At 39.5% G+C, this 24487-nt stretch overlaps 1 protein-coding gene across 1 annotated transcript in view; it reads left to right on the forward strand.

The window, feature by feature from the left end:
* LOC136422135 (sodium channel protein type 4 subunit alpha B-like) overlaps window positions 1–24487 on the forward strand; it is a 105649-nt gene that overhangs the window by 32813 nt on the left and 48349 nt on the right. Inside the window, exons 5-14 of the mRNA XM_066409782.1 lie at window positions 2802–2893; window positions 5836–6378; window positions 7308–7368; window positions 9919–10060; window positions 10525–10653; window positions 12358–12546; window positions 14311–14400; window positions 14868–14976; window positions 23163–23233; window positions 24239–24439. Of these exons, the coding sequence (XP_066265879.1) occupies window positions 2802–2893; window positions 5836–6378; window positions 7308–7368; window positions 9919–10060; window positions 10525–10653; window positions 12358–12546; window positions 14311–14400; window positions 14868–14976; window positions 23163–23233; window positions 24239–24439 (1627 nt within the window). The remainder of the gene's footprint in view (window positions 1–2801; window positions 2894–5835; window positions 6379–7307; window positions 7369–9918; window positions 10061–10524; window positions 10654–12357; window positions 12547–14310; window positions 14401–14867; window positions 14977–23162; window positions 23234–24238; window positions 24440–24487) is intronic.

Here is a 24487-nt window from a genome sequence, read left to right on the forward strand (position 1 = left end):
GCCAAAAGCGAGACATTTTGTCTTAGGACACCCTATCTTAGTTTTATGGATGACATCCTCTGGAGAACTAATGCACAAGCTCGAGGGAAAAAAAGAGAAAAATCCAGCAAAAAAATGCTGCTATTCAGCTAAACCACAGGACTGCAAAGCTGGTATCATGAATTAAACCACAGAACAAGACTTTATTTGTAGGAGGTACATGTAGATTGCCTTGTTCATCCTAGCAGACTCAGCTCAAGTGATCGATGTTTGATATATTGACAAGAATGATCAAAGAAGTACACTATTAGAAGGTATTTGGCTCCAAGGACTGTAGATGATATATTACGACTGATGAGAATATTCATAACTTATAAGGGTAGTTTCAACATACATGGCATTGAACTCCATGTTAAGCATTCCATGTTCACACTTACAAATCTCACTATGAGACCTCAACTCTTCTCCCATGTCCCTCATTGTTGTTAAAGAAACGTGTGAGAGCCACTTAGGACAGGATGTCTTTGAAATTTTCTTGTCTCTCGTACAACTGTGCAAATGTAACATCCCCCTCGCCAACGCCGATGGCATACCAATCCACAATTACACCCCCAGTTTACTTGTGAACTTTGATGCTGGCGTATTTTGTGGTACATAACAAGTTTTATGACAAGCTGGCTCAATGCTAGCCTTTTGTGGCAATATATGTCAGCAAGTTCCAGAGTTCCGTGGAGCCTCGGAGGAGGTGATTTTTTTTTTGAGAACAGGCAAAAATCAATGCACGCGCGGATGTCATCCATAAGATTAAGATGATGTGGCCTTAACTCAACATTTGGACATGTCGCCGTCTGAATTGCCCCTTTTTTGTGACATTTTGCGTTTATGGACCAAAGCTGTAACATGTGGCCAGAAAAGTGAGACATTTGGAGCAGAAAGTGAGACATTTGCCTCTGCACAGAAAATCTCTCAGATTGATTCTTTCCGGCCACATGTTACAGCTGTAGTGACTGTCGCTAATCTTTCTGAATGTGGCTTGGACAATGAGATATGCAAACAGACCCCCATTTATCCAATCGGTGCGCTTCATTTTTATTCTTATTCATTGGTTTGTTTATTTGACAAAACAATTGATACAATAAAATCTTACAATATTGCCATCACCTCGCAGCCTTATTACAGACAGCTGAAATGTGTGAACAATGGCATTTATGAAACAATGACAGTAAATTATGTAACTTTACAATAAAATTCTTTGTACTTTTTCATTTACATTCAATATCCTTTAATATGTGAACACTTTATAGTTCCAGCATGTGAATTCATTACTGTGACAGCTAAACATTCTTTGATGGAGGAGGACCTGAAGATTGGAGACATCCCTGTGTTCTCCCTTTATTGTCCTACCTTTATTCATGCCTCCCTATATTCCATCTTGTTTTCTAAAATGGTCATAGTTGTTAGTTGACAGTACAAGGGTGGACGAGAACAATTGAGTGGTTCATACATATATCTTATGGCATGTTGTTGTGGGCTATTATTGTTAGTGTTATTAATACTTAATCCAATGAATCCAATGTGCACCCAAAGTTTCCTGAAAAAGTTCATCAGATCCATTATATCAGCTGATATGTCAGTGCTATGAATGTTCGATATGTTATCATTTTGGACTTAGAAAATCCTGGAAAAATATCTACTCCCATACTGTGTAATTCTGTGACCTTTTCCAACCTACCCATATTGTACAACCTACATGTACCCATATTGTACAACCTGCCCATATTGTACAACCTACCCATATTGTACAACCTGCCCATATTGTACAACAACCCATGTTATACAACCTACCCATGCTGTACAACCTACCCATATTGTACAACGTACCCATATTGTACAACCTACCAATATTGTACAACCTACCCATATTGTACAACCTACCCACATTGTACAACCTACCCACATTGTACAACCTACCCATATTGTACAACTTACCCATATTGTACAACCTACCCATACCCATATATTGTACAACCTGCATCTACCCATATTGTACAACCTGCCCGTATTGTACAACCTACATGTATCCTTATTGTACAACCTACCCATATTATACAACCAACCCATGATATTGTACAGCCTACCCACATTGTACAACCTTCATATACCCATATTGTACAACCTGCCCATATTGTACAACCTACCCATATTGTACGTAACCTACCCATATTGTACAACCTACCCATATTGTACAACCTACCCATATTGTACAACCTACCCACATTGTACAACCTACCCATATTGTACAACCTACCCACATTATACAACCTACCCATACTAGTATTGTACAACCTACCCATATTGTACAACGTACTAGTACCCATATTGTACAGCCTACCCATATACCTACCCATATTGTACAACCCTCATCCGCACTTATTATTAGATCCCAAGTGAACCTGAAAACATTATTTTGCAAATGAATTTCTTGGGAGGGGGTATACAAACATAATTATGTAAATGGAAACATATATATGTATGTATGTATGTATGTGCGTGCGTGCGTGCGTGCGTGCGTGCATGCATACATACATACATATATACATACATACATGTTATGTATACTGTCTTTTGGTTTAGTTTGATAGTCATTGATGATATAGTATTCCCTAACTTTTAGACCAAGATGGTGCTCCCATCCCCCCTCAAGTAAAACTTACCCACATCTACTTCAAGACTGACAAAGGGATGGCGTGCAAATCATTTGGCACCCACTTTTATTTAAAAAGATGATCCTTCCGTACATTTGTTTCTGTCTTCCTCTACAGATACATCACAATGTTCGTAGACTTGGGCAACCTCTCCGTTTTGAGAACATTTCGAGTGCTTAGGGCTTTGAAGACAATATCAGTGGTGCCTGGTGAGTGGTTGATAATCTACTAGCTTGGATCAACTCTAACGTGTCATATCCTTGCTCTCTTTGTCACAGATACATCACAATGTTCATGGATTTGGGTAATCTCTCCGTTTTAAGAACGTTTCGAGTGCTTAGAGCTTTGAAGACAATTTCAGTGGTGCCTGGTAAGTACTGGTTATAATGTATCTTATTGTCACCACCTGGCACAGAATTGGGGGTGCACAATTGACCCTCATACACCCGAATGGGGTCATTTTTGACCCCAGGCGTGGATTTTGACGTACCATTTGAACATGTTTGATGTGAGAAAAAATTCCTTCCGTGACTTTGTAAGTAGACATTTTTTCTAACCTCTCCTAATTTTCTAGGGAGATCGGCACAATACTGTTGGCATTATTTTTGGAAAGTCTGTGTTGAGTCCACTGGGGTCATTTTTGACCCCAGCAAAAATAATGTGCTGTTTTTGAGACCTGCCCTCTGTAACTCCTAAACTACTCATTGTATGACCACCAAATTTTCAGAGGATGATGCACATCGATATTACCATAACAAATTTTATGTCATAATGACGTAATATGATGTCATTATGACATAATTTTATGTGATTCTATCTGCCATCTTGGATTTTGACCGATGATGTCATCAAATCAGCTTAAAACATCAATGTTAAATCATAAAAGTTACATCGGATTACATAGAATGATGACAATGTAAAGAAATCAATGTGCCGTACCAACAAACCCTCGAAACGTCATTGTTTGAACTGAAATTAGCAGATTTTGTAAAACATGCCTGTCAAAAACCTGTTGCCATGGCTACACGAAAAATGATGAACTTACTTTTAATTTGAAATTTTTGTTAAGGACGTTTTATTAAAAAAATACCACGTTTGTTGGCTCTAGCGTAAGCCGTTCAGTAACTATGCAACATTAATTTCAGCATGGGCTTCAAAAATCCCCTCCCGGACTAAATAGGAATAGTTCAAGACTTGGTCCTTCTGATCTTTTTGCATAAATTATGGTAATGAACAGGAATTATTTATACCTTAACATGCCAAAACATTGCTCTTACATTGATGAACCAATGTACGGATAACAATCATCGAAAAAAGTGAAAAGGGAGATTTTACTGAACAAAACATTTTGGGGTCATTTTTGACCCCGTTCAGTCATTTTAGTCGCAAAAATAGGTTCGGGTGTATGAGGGTTTTAAACACTGGAAAGTATGTCTGGCACTGGCCAACACCATAAACCACACTGTGTTCTCTAAAACCTTATTTCCGCTCTTTATCTCCACTGTTGAATATGATTATCATATTGATATCTATTGATAGCACAACTTCCTACATCCTTAGCTTTACACAATCATCTCTGGTACAGGGTTCTCACATAAAAGAGCATGCAAATGGCTAAATTCAAACTTCGAGAGAAATTGGAAGGGCTATGAGACTATCCCAGTTGCTGTTGAGTAGAAAACACACAATGTCTAATAACATTCAAGCTGAGCTGCTATTGTATGATAGAGTCTGCCTATTTTCTTATAATCTCCACAGTACATATAATATGGTACAAAAAAGATCCTCGTGAGACAATTTTGTTACGTAGTAGTGAAATAGTTCAGTTGCTGCCAAGTGTTGTGTGATGGAAAATACTGCTTGCTTGATGATGCTCTTTGCCCATAAAAATCATATATATAACGTTATGTACACACCCCCAACAATCTCTGTACAGTTGCTCTATTATACACGTATGTAAAACCTGTGACCTGTAACCTATTCCATCATCGCAACTGTTGTTTGTCGTGTTGGTGAGGAAAATTGTACAATGAAAAAAAGTTCAGCATGTTTAGAATTTCCTCTTTGATTAATGTGTTGCCAAATGACACTCTTATATTTCAATCTCAAAATATTCATTGCTGCCATGGTAATGAAGCTGAATCTAACTGAAAACTATGTTCTACCTAAATATGTAGATGGCATAATGTGCATAACTACACATCTGAGAATGTTCATCCCAAGCAAAGTTTTGTAGGTCCTTGAGTATGAAATGTCAATCATGTGACACATACATCATGTCCTCTTAAAGGCCCCAATTGTAAGATCGGAGCATTAAAAAGTAAATGTTTTGGTCTTTTTTTACAAGTATGCTATTACACCACTTACGCCTTACATCTTGCCACAATATTCACATGATTGGGAATGCACACCAAGACAGACAAACAGACACATCAATTGACTGCAATACCTCCATTTTCATGGAGGTCATAAGTTCACAAATTCATTATGGCGCACAAACGAACTGAAACCCGAGATTTGTTCACAAATTGAATTTGTCTTGAGTACCAAACTAATCATGACTTTCTTGTTGTTGTTTTTTTGTATTGGTCATCTTTTGACCATCTTTTGACCATAGATTAACACCTAAAATGTGATGTAATGACAAAAACATGTTTTAAAAGTTGTCATAAGGCAAATTTTGTTCTGCACATTATGTCCTAATTCAATGCATGATTTTTAAGTAATGAAACTTTCCCCTACCAAAACACTTGGTGATCAAGGTTACACACACTCACCTCCTTGATATACCTGTAGCTCCCAAGTACATCCAGATACAACGCCAGTACTATCATAGGAAATCTTTCTGGAAAATGATGACAATGTGTGAGAAAGGAGAAATTGCCATCTTTAAGTGATTTCTGCAAAAAATAATCCAGTTACATTCAAAGTCCTTCTTTTAAAGGACATTTCAGCTGTTGCAGTGTAAATGAAACTTTGCAAATGTGGTATATAAAAACATGGTCCTAAGCTTTTGATGGCACCAAAAGAAACACCTTTCTGAACCCTTGTGCAGTTATAATGTTTAAGTGGCATAACATTCATTTACTGTTCAATTAGCATGGAATTCACTCTAAGTCTAACTGAATGTGTCTTTATGTGTCTTCTCCAGGTTTAAAAACCATCGTTAACGCCTTAATTCAGTCTGTCATCAACCTCCGTGATGTCATCATTCTGACATCCTTCGGCCTGTGTGTGTTTGCCTTAGTTGGGTTGCAGTTGTACATGGGGGTGCTACGAAACAAGTGTGTCATGGAGTTCCCAGAAAATGGAATGAACTTGGCAGAGTTCTGTTACAAATTCCGCAACCATAACGAAAACGCGTTGCCAACTGATTACCTGCATTGTGCAGATGACTTGCAAATGCTGAATGGCAACAGTGAACTAATTGAGCAACCTCCTTGGGTGGTAGATTGGGTGAGCTGGAAAGACTACTTCAATTATTCCGCACCACTTTACCTGAATATCAAAGGGAATATTACTTTACAAGAGAAGGGATACTGCTTCCCACCACCCATGGATGACCCATTATTCAACAAGACGGAGACGGTTCACGATGTGATGTTTGAATGGATAGATGACAGTGACTGCAATGTTAGCGTAGTGAATGCAACCAACAACCCAGCTGTCTGGCAAGCCTGGTATTATAATAAAGGTAAGGATCTCAAATCTGGAATTTTTTAGATAAGGTTGTTTTATGTTTGAAAGTGTGTTTCACTAGGGTTCAAACTTGATTTGGGAACCTCAGCCAAAAGCTAGGTTGCCCATCACTAATTTGAGTTGCCCATGATTCAAGGCCAACATTTCTGCAAGGGGCTTTGTACTCAGACAAAACATCAGGTACAGAGGTTAAGGTTTACGGGAAAAGCTGGGCTGTCTACCTGGCCTGTCTACCCTGGGCTGTCTACCCTTTTGGGCCCCAAGGGAACGCATGGGGGTTTGGCATCTAATTAAATTTCCTTGAGGAAAAACTGGATCAATGGCAATCCCATCTGTGGGTGGGCCGGATGGAAGACAACAAACACCTTTAAGTTATCATATTGTTGGGGGGTAGGGGAAGCTATGAGCAACTCCACCAACACTGGAAGAAAACCTGTTATTTATAAACAAAATTCTAAGTATACAATAAATGTACTAGGATTATTAACTAGATAGAAATGATGGGGTACTACAACTTACAAGAGTAAAGAAAGAAAACTGATAGGATGGGACAGACAATGATAGGACCTTTGCCAGAACAGCATCCCCTAAAGATACATAAAATGTCGTAAAACTAAGTGTTAAAGTTAAACAAGGCAGCACCATACATTTGCTTGGATATATGGAAACTTCTTTTATCATCCTTTGCTATTTAGTCATTATCCTCTACAGGAACCCCCAGGAATGTCAGCTCCAATTTGAAAACTGACCTGACCTTGCAGAGTCAGTCTGACACATGGTTGCAAAGCTGAGCAGGTTGCACATTAGACACCTGACCCCACCTTATCATGCAGCGTCATAGTGTTGCAATGTGCTTCTTGCATGCACTTGTTTCAGAGACAGAAGAACTGGTATACCAAGATTGTGTGTCTTTCTTCCATGTAGACCATTGGTTGCTGGCGCGTGGCTTAGATGGGCTTTGCAGGAACAAGTCAGAATCTGACCCGTGAGTACTTGATTTGTTGTTTTGAGATGGATAATCATATTAAAGAGCCTAACGTTATATTGTCCAGGAGGGGAATGGTTGTCTCTATAAGCTATTGTCAGAGGAGAAAAGATTACTAGTAGCTGTCAATCAGACATACATGTATCCGCAGAATGGTCAAAAGAAATTGTAGTAGCCAAGGGCTTCATGGTCTTAGATGTTCAGCTGATAATATCTTACTAGTAGTACTAGACCTCGGAGAAGATTATGTTTTCGGTTGAGACATCTGTTAGGTGGGTCTGTATGTATGTCAAGAGCATAACTCACAAAAGCTTCGATGAATCTTTATGATTTTCGGTAGGTGTGTAGTGGTTGTGCAAAGAAAGGTCAAGTTTGAAAATGGTTCACCTTGCGTTTTTCAACAGTACTGCAGCGTACTTTTAATTTTTGTGTGTTTGTATGTAGGCATTTATGTCCAACACACGGTTGGCAACATAACGAAAAGGGGACAAAATAGAAAGCCTGACAAAAACACCTAAAAACACAATTCTATTCATATATATTGACTGTACCATTGGTGGACGTACCAACTAATAAGTATCTAATACCAGCTCAGAAAAGGACAAGAAATAGCCATGCCTTTAAGTATCAGACTTTTCAACCTAGGATTGATGTGTTTAAAAATTCGTATTTTCCTAGAACGATCGTAGAGTGGAACTCGTTTCAACCTAGTACAGTCAAAGCATCCTCATTAGATAGCTTTAAACAATGCATGCAGTTAGATATGCGAAGGTTAGACGTGACAGGTCGTTCGGTGTAATATAACCAGTGCCTGCGAAGCTGGTGTGTTACGCCGAATGGCGGTTATACCGGCTATATAGATACAGATACAGATCATCACTTTCAATATTTTTTCATGACCAGTTATAACATATATCAGCACATACTAGTCCTGTACAAATGATTCTAACCCTATCTAGACTGGACTCATCCCCCCCCCCCATCATGACTTCCAAACGGTATGGTGTATGATCGAATTTGCAGGGGGTGATTAGTACAGTCAAACCTGCCTAGGCGACCACCTTTTCAACGCGACCACCTGACCATGGCGACCGCTTTTTCTCGGTCCCGAAAATTTTCCCCATAGGCACAAGCATTAAGCTGCCTGCCCAAGGCGACCACCCGTCCAACGCGACCGCGACCGCCACGAATTGGGACCGCACAGAGCACAGTCCCTGCCCATGGCGGCCGCCTAATTTTCAAGCGTGTGGTGACATCGGATCATTTTGCTGTCGGATTTCACGGAAATGTTTTCAAGACTTTGAAGGACAAAAATAAGGACAAAAATATATGGAATAGCAATGTTATAGCATCGATTCCTCCATGAAGTGTTTCAATAAAACGTTCCCCCTATAAACATTGTAAAGACAAATGTTTGTGATGTTGTTGTGCCTATCGTAATCTTATAGTTTACCGCAAACTCAGTTCGGTTTAAACTCAATTTTCAGAACGAATACGTAGTGCATGGCGTCAAAAAGTCAGATTTCACAGAAATTGCTATCTATTTCTTGTATTTTCAACAAAAATGTGTCTGTGTCTTACTAAACTCCGCCGAAAAATGACTTCGCGGCGGGCAAAACATCGGGCGAGAAATGTTGTTCCTCGGTCCCGACGCCATCTTGGATTTGGGGCGGCCCCGATTTGGCGTACCGCTGACCTTTCTAAAACACGATGCTTTTGTGTATGAACATTTACGAATACTCTAGTTATCTATGAAAATTAATATTCTTATTTTCTTTTTATTTCCATGGATCTCACAAACCTTTATTGGACGCTGTGCGTTCTGCTGCACTGACTAATGCCTTTCGATACGGTCGCACAGAGCTTGGCGGCGCGACGAAATCACACCGTTCCGTTTTCATCTTAAGTTGTCAGATCGAAAACTTTTTGCCCCTTTTATCCAGCGGTCGGCGCCCCAAAAAAGGCTGCGGCCAGCAGGTGTTTTCTAGGGATTTGTCTTAGGCCTTAAAACTTCGATGATGTGCGTGTGTGTGTGTATTATTCAATGTAACGTGTGAATGCGGGAGGGCCCTGCGAGGCATCGATTTGTAGCCAATGATTGTTTTGTAGTCAAAATTATGACGAAAATTTGTTCACGATGTAGCGGTATACAATTATTACAACGATAACGGAAAATGTAATTTTTGTAGGATCTTTCTGTCAATGAGAATTGAACCTGGCGGGGGTCGCGCTGTCTAAATTCACATAATTTTCCATCCATTTACGTTCTGTATTTGAAAACCTCGACCTGGAAACATGTGAGTGGAATCCTCTTCATGGCGACCACCTGTCCATCGCGGCCGTTTTTGCTCGGTCCGCCGGGTGGTCGCCTTGGGCAGGTTTGACTGTATGTAAATATTAATCACTCTCCATAATAAGCCTTGATTATTTGGCGAAGATAATGTGTTCGTGGAACTCTAGTTTTTTCTTAGTTTGAATTCAAACAGGCTAAGTGCCCTCTTTGCTGGAAGGGATTGTTCACAGCTTTGATTTGATTCAAATTTCCTCCAGGTTTTGTAATCCAGGATTCAGGTGTCTTCGCATCGGAGAGAATCCAGATTTTGGGTACACAAGCTTTGATAACATCGGCTGGGCCCTGCTGACTGCCTTCCGTCTTATCAACCAAGACTTCTGGGAGAACCTCTATCAACAGGTGTGACTGATAGTGGCAGCATATACTGTGTCTATGTTTCATCAATAGATAATCACTTCCAAAGATAGAACGACAGAAGAGCCTAACCAGTATCTGTCAACATTCCTCATGGTCAGATGGCAACATTGGGGATCAAGTCTCCCTATAGATAGTTACCATAACTGGTATCTGATTCTAACAATCATTCCTCTCAATACGTGTGGACTCTTTAGACAGTCAAGTCCATTGATAGCCACAGACAACTTAAATGTGCTTGTGTCATCACGACGGGCCTTCATACTGACATACAGCCAAGATTTTTGTCTATTTTCGTTGCAGGGGAAAGACGCATAGAGAAGTTATCCTTGATTTTCAGTAACATGTTATTGGGTGAGAAAAAATCTAGTCAGCCTTTGATTATAGAATGGAGCTTGACTGATTATTCTCAAAAATGATCCCTAATCAGTACTATACTTTATTTACAGGTCCTTGGGACAGCTGGGCATGCCAATATGCTTTTCTTCCTATTGGTCATCTTCTTAGGCTCCTTCTACCTAGTCAACTTGATCCTTGCTGTTGTTGCCATGTCTTATGAAGAGGCATCACAACAGACGGTAAGTTAAGGTCCAAATAACAGTTGATATAAGATTGGGTACTGGTAGAAAGCCTTCAGATCCAATCCAGGTCCAGAGGACCAAGTAGATGTACAAATTACTGTCTAGTACCCGCTTAGAAAAGAAGAAAACAAAATAGTCCAGGATTGAGGAATGAGGTGTTCAAAAATCTTTTTTCCTAGAACTACCGCAGAGTAGAACTTGTTGCCACCAAGTACAGACCTTATTAGATAGCTTAAACAATGCTTGTGGCTAAAAGTGCAGCAAAGGTTATGTGTGACAGTTCGTGTACCCGTAGTCTGCGTGGCGAATAGCATCAGGTGTTGATTCTGTGTTCTGACAGCTCGTGCAAAGGCTGGCGAGAGTATAGTTTGTTCAAATGCGTAAATTACAAACCAACTGTTCAAAACTGTAGAACAGTCAAGGAGGTAACTTCGCTTTTAAAGAAATGACAAGTATTCAAGACTGTATTGTATCATATTGTTACACTACGATTGCACTAGAAAGTGTTCCTATGGCCGTGATTGAATGGCTTTCAAAGTCATTGTTCCAGCCTGGTGAACTTGATACCTAGCTTGCCTCCACTCCTTAGCCTTATACATTTGCATTTGTTTGACTGTAGATTTAACTGTTAGATTATTATTAATCATATCTAAGTTCATATCAGTCTGTTAACGTCACTGAACTGTAATCCGACGCAACCTTAATCCAACGCTTTTTAGTACTCCCCTGTAAGACCTGGCACTGATATGCAAAATCTTTTGATTGCTTCTAACAAATACAGCAAGGTAGGCGACATGTGCAATGGTAAGGCCCCGAAGAGAACATGTTCTGGTGAGAGAAGGTCAGGAAAATTTGACATGTTTTAATCACGTAGGGGATGTCGTGGGAGGGAGAGCCATAACATTTTTAGGATGAAGGTTGATGACTAGTTCACGGCAGTTGACAGTTGTGTTGACTGTAATATGGTGTCTATTTTACCAAGTTGGTGTATCTGGCTTTCGGTTGACGGAGAGATTGACAAACAGCTATAATTGTATAGAGCAAAATCAAGGATAAACAAATTGTCTTATGTCGGATTAATGTTCTATTTGGAGCATAATTCCCAAGGGACTTCGTTATGAGTGAGGCTATTTTCAAGCCTTGTTTTCCAGCCACAGCTCGATAATCGGAATACTTATACATGTGCAGTAATGACTGGGGAAGCGCTACACATAATGCACCCAACAGTTACTGAAATACTCACAAGGCCGCTTGTTGATTTATGATTCTGCACTGCATTTTCTCAAAAGTGTTGGATTAAGGTTCAATGCCATTATATCTATAAACTAGAAAAGCAGCATTTGCATTTGCACGAGCATACAGCATATTTTGCCCATTTCTCTCCCCATGCAAAAAGCGACTGTTCTAAAATCAACCCTATGCAAAAATGGAGCATTCCAAAGCAACATTTAACCATTATAGAGTAAGACCATGTAATGAAATATCAACGCCATCCAGGCTAACGTTTCTATGTCTGCAATGTTGGTATTTGAATAAAGAATTGAATTGAAGACCAGTCAGAAATTGATCTCTCCCAATTTGAAACCCTATGCATGGATGGGCACTTCCATGCAGGCATCCATATTCATACTGGACCATTCAAAAACACCTCCACCAAAAACATGGACCTTGTAATAATCATCAAATTCTCCATGTTGACAGGAGGATGAGGAGGAGGATGCAGCTGCAGCTGCTGCAGCAGCTGAAGATAGTGGCAGTGGCAGCAGTTCGGAGTCAGATAGTGAGAGTGAAAGCAGCTCCGCTAACGTTGCAGCGCGGAGAAAACGTAGTGGCAGTAGAAGTAGTCGAAGCAGCAGTCGAAGTGGCAGTAAATGTGGAAGCACCTGCAAGGTAGGTCAATGGACTAAATAGTCTGGTCAAACACAATGACCTGAGTGTGATATTCCTGATTACATCATTAGACATCAGATTGTTCAGGCGGTGTTGTGTATTTCTTCAGACTGATTAAAATGCCAAGAAATGTTGATGCCTTATGTATGCACAAGAAGGTTTCTTGCATAATAACATATTAAGTACTTGATAGAGTCCATTTCAAGACACCAAGAGGGTTTTTGAGTGATATTTGTAATAATTTTGAATTATTTCTAATAAAAGAATATCTGAGCAACAATAGTACTAAATTTTTTTAAAAGATTGAATATGAAAATTAGAATTTATTCAAATTCAGTTAGGTAGTTTAGAAACATTTTGAAAGTTACTGCACAAAAATCTCTTTATTTTGAATAATTTCTAAACATCTACATGATTCTTTCAAGTTTAGAAATATTTACAAAAAAATGGTAGAAAATGGTAGATAATGGTAGAATGGTGATTGCCCCCATACATGTAGGTGCTAATCCAGCCCTTCTGTCTGCTTTTATATATCTTTAGACTTCACTGCAGGACACTGTTGGGTCCTTTGTGGAGAGCATTCTTCCCTATACTTCGTAATGATGATTGTGTGATTGCTTTCTTCACAGCCCTCTGACCTGTTTATAAAGATGTTGGAATTAATGGTAGAAAATGGTTAGAAATTGTAAAGAATTGTAAATAATGGTAGAATGCTGTTACCATTATTTAGAAACTGTTAGAAATATCATATTCCACATGAGGAATATTCATAAAGTTTTAAAAAACCGAGGAATATTTATAAAGTTGAAATCACATTCAAAATATTTCTTAAGTATAAAATCTCTTATACAAATAATTACAATAGATTGAAAACATTTGTAGATTATGACAATAACAACCCTCTTGGTGACTTGGAATGGACTCTAGATAGATATTTCTTGTACAATGTATTACTGAGCCATTCTTTATTGCATGACATAATCGAAAAGAATTTTGGATTTACAGCATTTAGGAAATACCTTTTAGTTCACATTTCTCATAATGTGCTGCTAACTGACATTAAATTCTAACATGGCTGAAGAGTGCATGAATTTGTGTGTTTTTCTTTAAAATTCAGTTTGGGTCGGAGCCTCATTTCTGGGTATTCATCCGCCTTGAAAGTAATGCATCCCTTTGCCCGATATTGACCCTTAATTGTAGCATGCTGTGGGTGACGTTGCTATGCCTCACGCCATGAATGATTGAAATAACTGTTCTTCTCTTTATGATTGGCTTCATTACATGCAAGGCTTTTCTCTTTCTAGCAACATCAGTCGTTTTTGTTGCAAAGGTTTTATCCTACGCAAAAATGCCAAATTTTTCGCATCATTTTTTAAATGATTTTTCCTTCTAATTTCCCAAAGAAACAAAACTGAGTTGGTCATGTTAGTAGCAGAAGTGATATCCTTTCATCCCATACACTTTTACTTTGCTTCAGCATAATTCCCTGGAAGTGGTATGGTAACAAAGCACTGTTATCCCCAAATGCCCTCAGTTATATCGTACGACAATTGTACGACATATTAGTACATGTAAGTAACCCTGCACGCCCTTAGCTTTCATGCCTGCATTTCTTGACTCTTGAATGGACTGCAATGAGGATTCTTTCTTACGTACCTGGAATGTTGATACATGCAAGGTTCTATGCAGCAATTTAGAGGTTCTGGCATTCACTATGAAGCCCTTGCCCCTCCCCTCCTCCTGACATGTTATTCCCTGTTCCAGGTGCACCCCTCGTGCAGCATTGTGTCCTGGACAGCCTTGAATGGAGCATTTCCCTCCAACTCCAACTTTCTGTCCATGCCAGACATAGAGGTACATCATGGTCAACTTCTCTTTACAAAGTTAGAAACTGTTGCAATGGGTCAGCATTAAACAAACTAGTTATCTGAGCCATTCTGCATGGTTTGATAGTGTTCAACAAAATATGCGTACAGGCGTATGTTTCCAGAAAGGTATTTGCATAACAGGGTGTCCATGATGAATAAGGTCAACTTGTCAGTCATGTCAGTATTTAGACCTAGAATAGCCACATATGCATGTTATATTGTTACCAATTGTCTGTCCATCCTTACATGTTACATGTACCTGCAATAAGCCTATGGGCAAGAACTTGCAATAAACTTATTATTATTTTACCCATACCCATACCAGTCCTGTATGAGTGAGATATAAGTAATGATAGGATTTACAATTATAGATCATTGAAACAGATTTTCCAGATTTTGAGGCAGAAACTCAATAAGGAACTTGTATGTAATTTTGCTGTGATTTTGACGCAGATACAGCCAGATGGAGAGGTGGAGGCAGTTCAAGAAAAGCACACAATGGAGGAAACTGAGAAAGAAAAATCTGAAAAAGAAATTGCAGTCAGGAAGGCTGGGTTTATCAGTAAGTACATGTTGTTGTGTGTTGTTTGATGTTGATACAGATAATGCTAGTTCACTATTATCCGTGATTATATATAGTATTACATGTATATCCTAAATATCACAGTTTTGAAAAACAACGGATAACAGGGGGCGCCCTAACATGGCACGCGCCCTAACATTGCACAGATTTTTTACTGATCTTATTTTGCTTAAGTACGCCGTGTTTGTGTCAGCTGACTATGCTGATAAGGAAGGTAAATAAACCAAGTTCATGCACATAATTGTCATTTGCATTCAAAACATATGTGTACATATTCATTTCTTGTTTTGTCGAAAAAAGTATTTTGACAATAATGATGGTAGTGCTGAGTAGAGGGTCACTGCGTAGCTAGACGGCCCGGCACCTAAATATACGACCTGTGCCAAGCAGATATACACCTATCATACACATAAGAAATATATTCATAAAACACTAAAAATTTGGGTCTTTAAGTGTTTGTTGAGAAGAAAACCGACCAAAAGAAAACAACGTAAACATTGATGTCGTCTGGCAACGTTGTTTTCACGCCATTTTTTTGGCTGCGATGGTGGCGGAACGATTCAACGCACATCTTTGTTACGCTCTTACATGTGATTGGTACCGTCTATGAAAAGGAAACTGAATACAGAGATTACCAAAGCATGCTAAGTGAGGCACACTATCTGGCGTAGCACTAAATCAGAAAGTACATTCGTGAAAATGTCTCACTGCGTTTTCCGCATTTAATGCGGAGCGTGAAGGGTCCATGAACAGTATGAATACATTTCTTGTCCATGTATGTTCTTTAGATGAATGTGTTCAAAATTCATTCATTAAAACCTGACCATTCTCTGGCAACCAGCAATGGAGCGCCGTGAGTTCGAGTGCGTAAAAAAACGTGCCATGTTAGGGCACCCCCCGTTATATGTTACCCAACGGTGAACTAGTGTTAAACATTTGCATGAAGATGCAATATTGTGTTGGTTTATTGATGATAACGTTAGTGTTGTATATACAATGTACTACATGTATACATGTAACATTATAAGACACATTAATCCTCTTCAATGATATACAATGTGATGACTGTCTACTAACAAATCTTTTCAATCAAGGGGGACATTTTCTCTGGCAAGTTATTGTTTGACAGATGATCGGCAGGCCAAATATTTGTTTGTATGTACATGTACGGCATAGTGGATATCTTGCTTCATTCTGCTGTTTGTGAACTTTGAATCAACTAAGGAATGCACGAGTGGTATTTGTAACAGGAAGAATTATTAAGATTGTATTGACAGAATGACCAAACAGTCTACCTATCACGTTGATGGATACCTATCACGTTGATGGATATCTATCACGTTGATGGATACCTATCACGTTGATATCAGTCTACCTATCGTATCAACAAGACCTTCTGACCATAAATGAAGCAGTCTGACTGAATAAATAAAATGCATCATTGCTAGAAAATTACAAAGAAATACGCAATCATGAAGTGCACATCAGGTGGGTGTCATCTTATGAAATACAGGTACTGTTACTGTAGCTTTGGAAGTGCAAATACTGCAATGTCGTGGTAATAACAATGAAAATTCAGAAAGTTGCTATCTGCTCCCTTCCAACATGATTAGTTCACAATATTACCAAGGAATTAATGTTATTCTATCATAATGGCTTTTTCTACATTGCTGAGATAGAGTTAAAGACCCACTATGTAGTTTTAGGCCAATACAGAAAGTAGATTTTCCTACTGTTTCTTTGCATAGCAAGCTTTATCAACTCTATAGAATTGCTTACCGATATTCAGGAAGGGAGGTTACAACATTACTGCACCATACAAACAACTTTAGAAAACTGTTATCCTCCATCCAAAACAACACACAGTGTGAAACTAACACATGGCCACACATGGCTTCTGTACTTCTTATCAGGCTGACCGCCCAGTGGGGTGCCTGTTTACAGTTCACCAGTTTCTGTAAAAAATCATCCTTACCAGAGTTCTTGCAGTTTTGAAGGGAAAATAACCACACTTTATTGATACCCTTCAAAGTAGACTCTCTAGAATATATTAATAGTTGTATTCTTCCCTCTTAGAAAAAGATATGAGTGTTTCCAAAGAAGAAGAGCTTCATGGCATCTGGCAGTCTAACGTGTGCCTAAGTGATTAGACCACCATGGGGGTCCTCCAGTGCACTGGGATGTTGTTGTTTATCTACTATTGAGGTGGTGTCCGGGAGTTTTTGTTTTGTTTTTGTACAGTTCACAAATACCAACAATAGACGAAATAATGAAGAAAATATGCTGAAAAGGGGTTGTACATGTCAGTACCTGCCATTAACATTAAGATTAGTTCACAAGAATATTTTCAAATTTTGCAAAGTCCACTCAACACAATATTCATGATATAATTTATAGTGTTTACTTTAAAATTCTTATTTTGTGGTTTATTCACATTGGAAGTGAATGTGTCAGAATTTTCAATGTTGTTATACTTTAATTTGGTTTAGGTGTTTACACTAACTCTTGCAAATCTACTTACTATTCTGTAAGATGACACCCGCATGATGTACATTTCTATACTTCATCGCAATAGTGGCACTGTCTGCAATTAGAATTGGAAGATAGACCTACATAATATTATACACTGTATAACAATTAATTACTGCCTGACCCTCCTTTTCACCCATGCAAATTCCTGCCAGATTGTGCTATCACGAGAGCAGATTTCGCTATAGAAACGTATTGCCAATTTCTATGATGTATACATCAGACCTACATGAAGTACTCCTCTCTATACATGCCTATACAAAAAACAGTCTGGTACACATGTATAAGCTCAGTCACAAAATCTCTAGTGTACTGTGCTACTGTATGTGACCAGAGGCAGTTTTGTCGTTTTAGATTCAGTGTTGTCTGAGTTCTTCATGGTATTATGTATATTCAAGACAGTCATCCTAAAAGAAATTTGTGGAAACAGTGCGACTAGTGGATGCTTGATAAAGTGTTTTATATATCAGTACTCCCCATTAACTAGTTAAAGTCAAGCACCCGGAGGGTATTTAGCATCCAGCGACCTTTATCACCCCAACCAATCGAATCTGGACATTCCTCCAGAATTGGTACATTCCTCCAGGAAAGCGGACATTCCTCCACTTTCAAGCGTACATTTCTCTAGGAAAGCGGACAGTCCGCCGAAGTTGTAAGCGTACATTCCTCCGGAATTGGTACATTTCTCTTCGGTAGTGGACATTTCGCAGACACTCCCACCGGCCTGTGGAATCGGCTGTTGACCCGACAAATCGTTTCCTAGTTCAGCTAAATCACAACATCCGGAGTTCTGAGTTGTGCAGTGAGATGGCAAATACTATCAGCTCGGAAGGTAAGCATAGTTTTGATTGAAAACTGAGGCATGTTGATAATGAAAGTTACCGCACAGCAGACCATCGCTTCTGTGCAAGGTTTTAATGGTGGTCTTTTGCACGCCCGACAAACAAAACAATGAGTTTTGGCCTAAATGTCCGGTCGGTTTAAAGGCCGATTCCACAGGCCAGTGGGGGTGTCTGCGAAATGATTCCAGAGGAATGTACACTTACAACTGGAGGGCCGTCCGCTTTCCTAGAGAAATGTCTGCTTCAAAGTGGAGGAATGTCTGCTTTCCTAGAGGAATGTTCCAATTCTGGAGGAATGTCCAGATTTGATTGGTCGGGGTGTTTATACGTCAGGCTTTTAATCCGTCATATTTCAGAACTCATTTGTCAGTATTAATTCTTGTATGCAAATATAAATTCTTTCTTGTGCTTTGCAAAAATAATCAAGACTGGTATTCAACATAAAACATATTTGGAGCTCACAAAGATCGCATGTTACAATGACAAGTTCATCAATCTTCCGGCTTGATACGGGCGGTATATAGCAGTCAAAATTTCGAGAAATCCTTGTTCACGTCCTCACATCACACATTCGTTGTCACACTGAATAAAGAATAGATTGCTAAACTGTCCATTGATGACAACAAACATGCATTTTTGAGCAGAGGGATTGCAGAAATCAACTGCATATACTTAAAACAATCACAAATAGCACCATATTTCATAGTAAAGTCTGCATATGTCTTTATAGCATGCCCTCCTCATTAAGAATGTCATTAATAAAAACAATATTTCTATTCATAAATGTATCCATGAAAATTAGTTTTAAAGTTTGTGTTTCTGGACTATTGTAGTCAGCATAACTCAAGATCTTCTCTATGGATTAATATCATGATGATATTTGGTACAGTATGTGGGTATGACCATGCATAGATTATGTAAATGTGGAAGTCATTTGCATGATTAAAATATTTCATGGAGATATGAGGTCTCCAAACTCTTGTTGATTGCACTTCTTCTGTATACATTCATGCTCAGTTCATTTAAGTTGTTTATATTTTTGTCAATTAGCAGTTCTTTTTGTTGTCTTTGCATACAATGTGTTGACCTCTGACTTCTCCCACTCACCTTTAAGTTTACTACATTTGATTTTGCATAATTTTCTGTTCACCAATGTATAAGTTTTTTTGTTTTTTTTACATTTCAATTAATTTATTAGGTAAGTGCATGGACGGTTGGTATAATGGTGCTCCTCTATGTAATAATTAATATGAGGATCTAGATAAAACAAACAAAGCCAACAAACTCCTCGAAATCAAATTGACATTGAGTTGACTTTGAGTAGATCTTTTAGTGGACTTTGCATACATCTTAGAAACATACAAAAAGCATTTTTACCTTTGTAAAGAAGGTTATGTTTTAGGTGCTGGGAAGAAGACCACTAATAAAAATGTCAAAATGAAAGAGAATTCTGTTCCAAATATTTATTCTGATACTAGTACATGAAGACCTGACTCAGAGCTGTTTGACTTCCTGAGTACATGACTCTATAGTCTTCTGTGATTGAAGTTAATATCTCCATGAAATATGGAGATATAGTTTTGGGTGTGTCTGTGTGTGTGTGTGTTTCCCGACTACTGTAGTCAACATAACTCAAACACCCCTTCATAGATTACAACATTATGATATTTAGTATGTGGGCAGGTGTTGGGAAGTCGCAAGTGAAGGTTGATTTTTGGCCCCCTGGTATGTGACCTTGGTACTGCAGCAGAACTTTCGTTTTTTTGTATATTTTTACCTGGATGTAATTTTTGTCAGCAGATAGCTTGTGATGTAAGGAATAAGTGGTGTAGGTTTGGGCCCCCTAGCAGCTTGCTCTGGAACTGCAGGGTCATTATTGTGAAAACCTTCTAAGGAGAAGAACTGAACAAAGACATGATGGGTTTCCATGATATTTAGCATGCAGGTAGCTTAGACAGAGCTGTGGGTAATGAAGTGCAAATTATGCTAATTGGGACTTAATTTGCTTGATTGATAATGAAAATCTATACTTGCAGTGTTTTTCATTATAAGGTTCCGGGTCGGAGTTGGAATCTGACCGGGGGTTGGGTCATGACCCCGTAATCTGCCGGAAGTGCGTGGTCGTCACCCTGATTTCTGCCCGAGATTGCTTGGTGATGGTTTTAGCTGTGCATAAATATTTTGAATCTTCTGAAAAGCCCTTGAGTTGTAGTATTTTTGGGCGCGGTGCAGTTGGTTCGCTATCGAAGCCTTTTTTGTATTAGTCCGCGGTAACGGTGATGTGGTTTTCTCGCCTGATGACCCAAACAGCATCGTTTTTAATGCATTTTCACCGAATTAGCGTCATCGGAGATTGCGAAAAAGTTATCACATGACTTTTTTATCTTTTTCATTTTTCAGAGACACCATTTACTAAGCTTTCTCAGCATATATGCCGTGACCCCAGGAAAACTCGTTTTTTCCGAGCAGGTTCGATCAAAAAAGTGTAAAAAAATTATAATTTTCAGGTGCAAAATTTACATTTTACTATGGTTTCCACCCAAAATAAAGGGACAATGGACAATACCGATAAATACATCGGAAAACAGCAGAAAACCGCTTTTCGACCATGTAATTACATTTTGCGTCCTACTTTTCTTGGCGGAATTGTAGCCCGTCGACCTGAGGGTGTCGGCCTACATACGAAATCGCAAAAAAACTCCGGTCCGAGACCTTAAAAGGACGGCAGCGGCTACGTCGATGACGTCATAGATGACGTTATTTCGACGCATTTGAAAGCTTTTATCAAAATCTGTAAGCTTGTTTGAAAAAACCCCATAGTTTGCCCTTTTTTCTCCTTTAAATTCGATATATCCATGGACAGGTGCTTGGCGCCCCCCTCCCCCATTTGCCCCCCCCCCCCAAACCTCCAATACGGCCATCTTTAATCATTTCTGGCCGCCAAACCGTTTTTAAAAGGAATTCACTGACTACGTCATTTGATGGAAGCCCATGTCTCAACTTGACCTTCGGTATGATTTTCGCGATGCCCCGCCTTCATGATGACTTAAATGGGTGAATTAAGCTAAAATCTAAGTGCTTTAAGCCTTCTTAAGGCAAAACTTGGTTTTCTGACTTTTGGTTCATCGCTCCTTAACGTCGCGATCTTTTCTTCTTTTGATGGTGTGAAATGATAGCCTACTAGGAGCCCTACACATCTCTGCCGCACTTATTTAAGCTGCCCGCTTCTACCTATGATGATATGCTCCAGGTTGTGCTTTGGACTGTGTCAGAATACATTCTTTTACACATTTGGGGAGCATTGTGCTGCTTAAGGGGCCTTTACGGCAAAGTAGTGAAGAGTTTGATGTCGGACGCGTTCGATTCGGGATGTGCGACCTGTGGTCTACCAGTCTATACCAACATTTGCCAAATTCTTCGTTTCAGTTAAAAGCTACGAACTTAAAACGCGACCCCCCGCTGTTTTCCTCGAGAACCGTGACGTCACTGTGTGACGTCACCGACGACAACTTTTAAAGACTCTGAGGCTTTTCTGCCAATATGCAGCAACGAAATGACGGAAAGTCCGCATAATTTACAAGCCAAGGGCATGAGCAGACTCTCCATCCCGTTTTACCTGTTTTTTGAAAAGCGATGTCCTGAAAAATGATGTTTTCATCAATTTCCCTACTGTAACGTTGTTAAGGCCTGTACGTTGGCAAGATAGCCTCAAAACACAGTGTTTTTAACTTGACTTTAAACCTCTACTGCGGGAAAAGTAATCCTCGCAGATAAGCCAAATTTGGATATATGGTAGATATAACCTTTCTGAAAAATTAAAACATATTTTAAGAAATAATATGCTTCTTAAGGTTCCGGATCAGAGTTCGAATCTGACTGGGGGTTGGGTCATGACCCCGTAATCTGCCGGAAGTGCGTGGTCGTCACCCTGATTTCTGCCCGAGATTGCTTGGTGATGGTTTTAGCTGTGCATAAATATTTTGAATCTTCTGAAAAGCCCTTGAGTTGTAGTATTTTTGGGCGCGGTGCAGTTGGTTCGCTATCGAAGCCTTTTTTGTATTAGTCCGCGGCAACGGTGATGCGGTTTTCTCGCCTGATGACCCAAATAGCATCGTTTTTAATGCATTTTCACCGAATTTGCGTCATTGGAGATTGCGAAAAAGTTATCACATGACTTTTTTTTTTCATTTTTCAGAGACACCATTTACTAAGCTTTCTCAGCATACATGCCGTGACCCAAGGAAAACTTGTTCTTTCCGAGCAGGTTCGATCAAAAAAGTGTAAAAAAATTATAATTTTCAGGTGCAAAATTTACATTTTACTATGGTTTCCACCCAAAATAAAGGGACAATTGACAATACCGATAAATACATCGGAAAACAGCAGAAAACCGCTTTTCGACCATGTAATTACATTTTGCGTCCTACTTTTCTTGGCGGAATTGTAGCCCGTCGACCTGAGGGTGTCGGCCTACATACGAAATCGCAAAAAAACTCCGGTCCGAGACCATAAGACTCAAATACATGTAACATATGTAGTTTATGGCAAGTGAAACATTAACAGGTACCAATTATGCAAATTAGTTCGTAATTTGCATAATTAATGCAAAATGGACATAATTCATCTAGTGGTAAATGATAGCACTGTCAATATTGCGACAAGTGTAAGTTTAGTTAAAGGTGTTCATGACCAAGCATAGATTATGTAAATTTGGAAGTCATTTGCATAGAATAGTTCATGGAGATATGAGGTCTCCGAACTCTATTGACTTGTTTTACTAATTTTCATTGACAGGTGATGATGACGAATATGATTCATCTGACTGGGAGACTGATGATGAAGAACCACCGACTCCATTTCAAATAGTAAGTGTTTTATATCCAGACCCTTTTTCCATCTGATTAGGACTCATTACATTTTTGCTCATTTTTGGTGTGAGCCTATCTCTGTGTCTTTGATCTGCCATCACAGTCATGGGGTGGACTGGAACAATGTAGGGTGTATTGATTCAGTGTCATGTGTGCTGTTCAATATAGGGACTGGTTAAGTGTAAGGTGGACTGAGCAATGTTGGATGGACGGGTACAATGTAGGGTGGACTGGTACAATGTAGGTCAGACTGGTACAATGTTGGGCGGACTGGTACAATGTTGGGTGGACTGGTGCAATGTTGGGTGGACTGGTACAATGTAGGGTAGACTGGTACAATGTTGGGTGGACTGGTGCAATGTTGGGTGGACTGGTGCAATGTTGGGTAGACTGGTACAATGTTGGGTGGACTGGTACAATGTAGGGCAGACTGGTACAATGTAGGTTGGACTAGTACAATGTTGGGAGGACTCACTCACTCATGCTTCAATGTTGAGAGGACTGGTACAATGTAGGGTGGACTGGTGCAATGTAGGGTAGACTGGTACAATGTTGGGTGGACTGTTACAATGTTGGGTAGACTGGTGCAATGTTGGGTGGACTGGTACAATGTTGGGTGGACTGGTACAATGTAGGGTGGACTGGTGCAATGTTGGGCGGACTGGTGCAATGTAGGGTGGACTGGTGCAATGTTGGGTAGACTGGTGCAATGTTGGGTAGACTGGTGCAATGTTGGGTGGACTGGTACAATGTTGGGTGGACTGGTACAATGTAGGGTGGACTGGTGCAATGTTGGGCGGACTGGTACAATGTTGGGTGGACTGGTACAACGCTGGGTGGACTGGTGCAATGTCGGGTGGACTGCCGTCTGGTGGCAGCCATAGCTCATCTAACACCAGGGGTCACCAATGATTTTGTAAGATATCTAGTTCTGCGCAAATGATGACAATACAATCAGTTAAGTTATTGATGAGTGAAGTAAACTTCTGCCTCCTGTTGCAGGTTTTTCATGTGCTGTGTGGCTGGAAATGCCCGCCATGTTGGAATGTCATCGCCAGAATCAGTTTCCTGTTCATCTGTGACCCTGTCATGGAGCTCTTCATCATGCTGTGTATTGTGTTCAACACAGTCTTCATGGCGCTGGACTATCATGACATCTCACAAAACAAACCGTTTGAGAAGACCCTGGAAGTTGGCAATTATGTAAGAGATTTACTATACATGTAACAGTTTACTCATCATTTAGTACCT

The sequence above is a fragment of the Branchiostoma lanceolatum genome, chromosome 16, assembly GCF_035083965.1.
Source record: "Branchiostoma lanceolatum isolate klBraLanc5 chromosome 16, klBraLanc5.hap2, whole genome shotgun sequence".
NCBI classification, from domain to species: domain Eukaryota; kingdom Metazoa; phylum Chordata; class Leptocardii; order Amphioxiformes; family Branchiostomatidae; genus Branchiostoma; species Branchiostoma lanceolatum.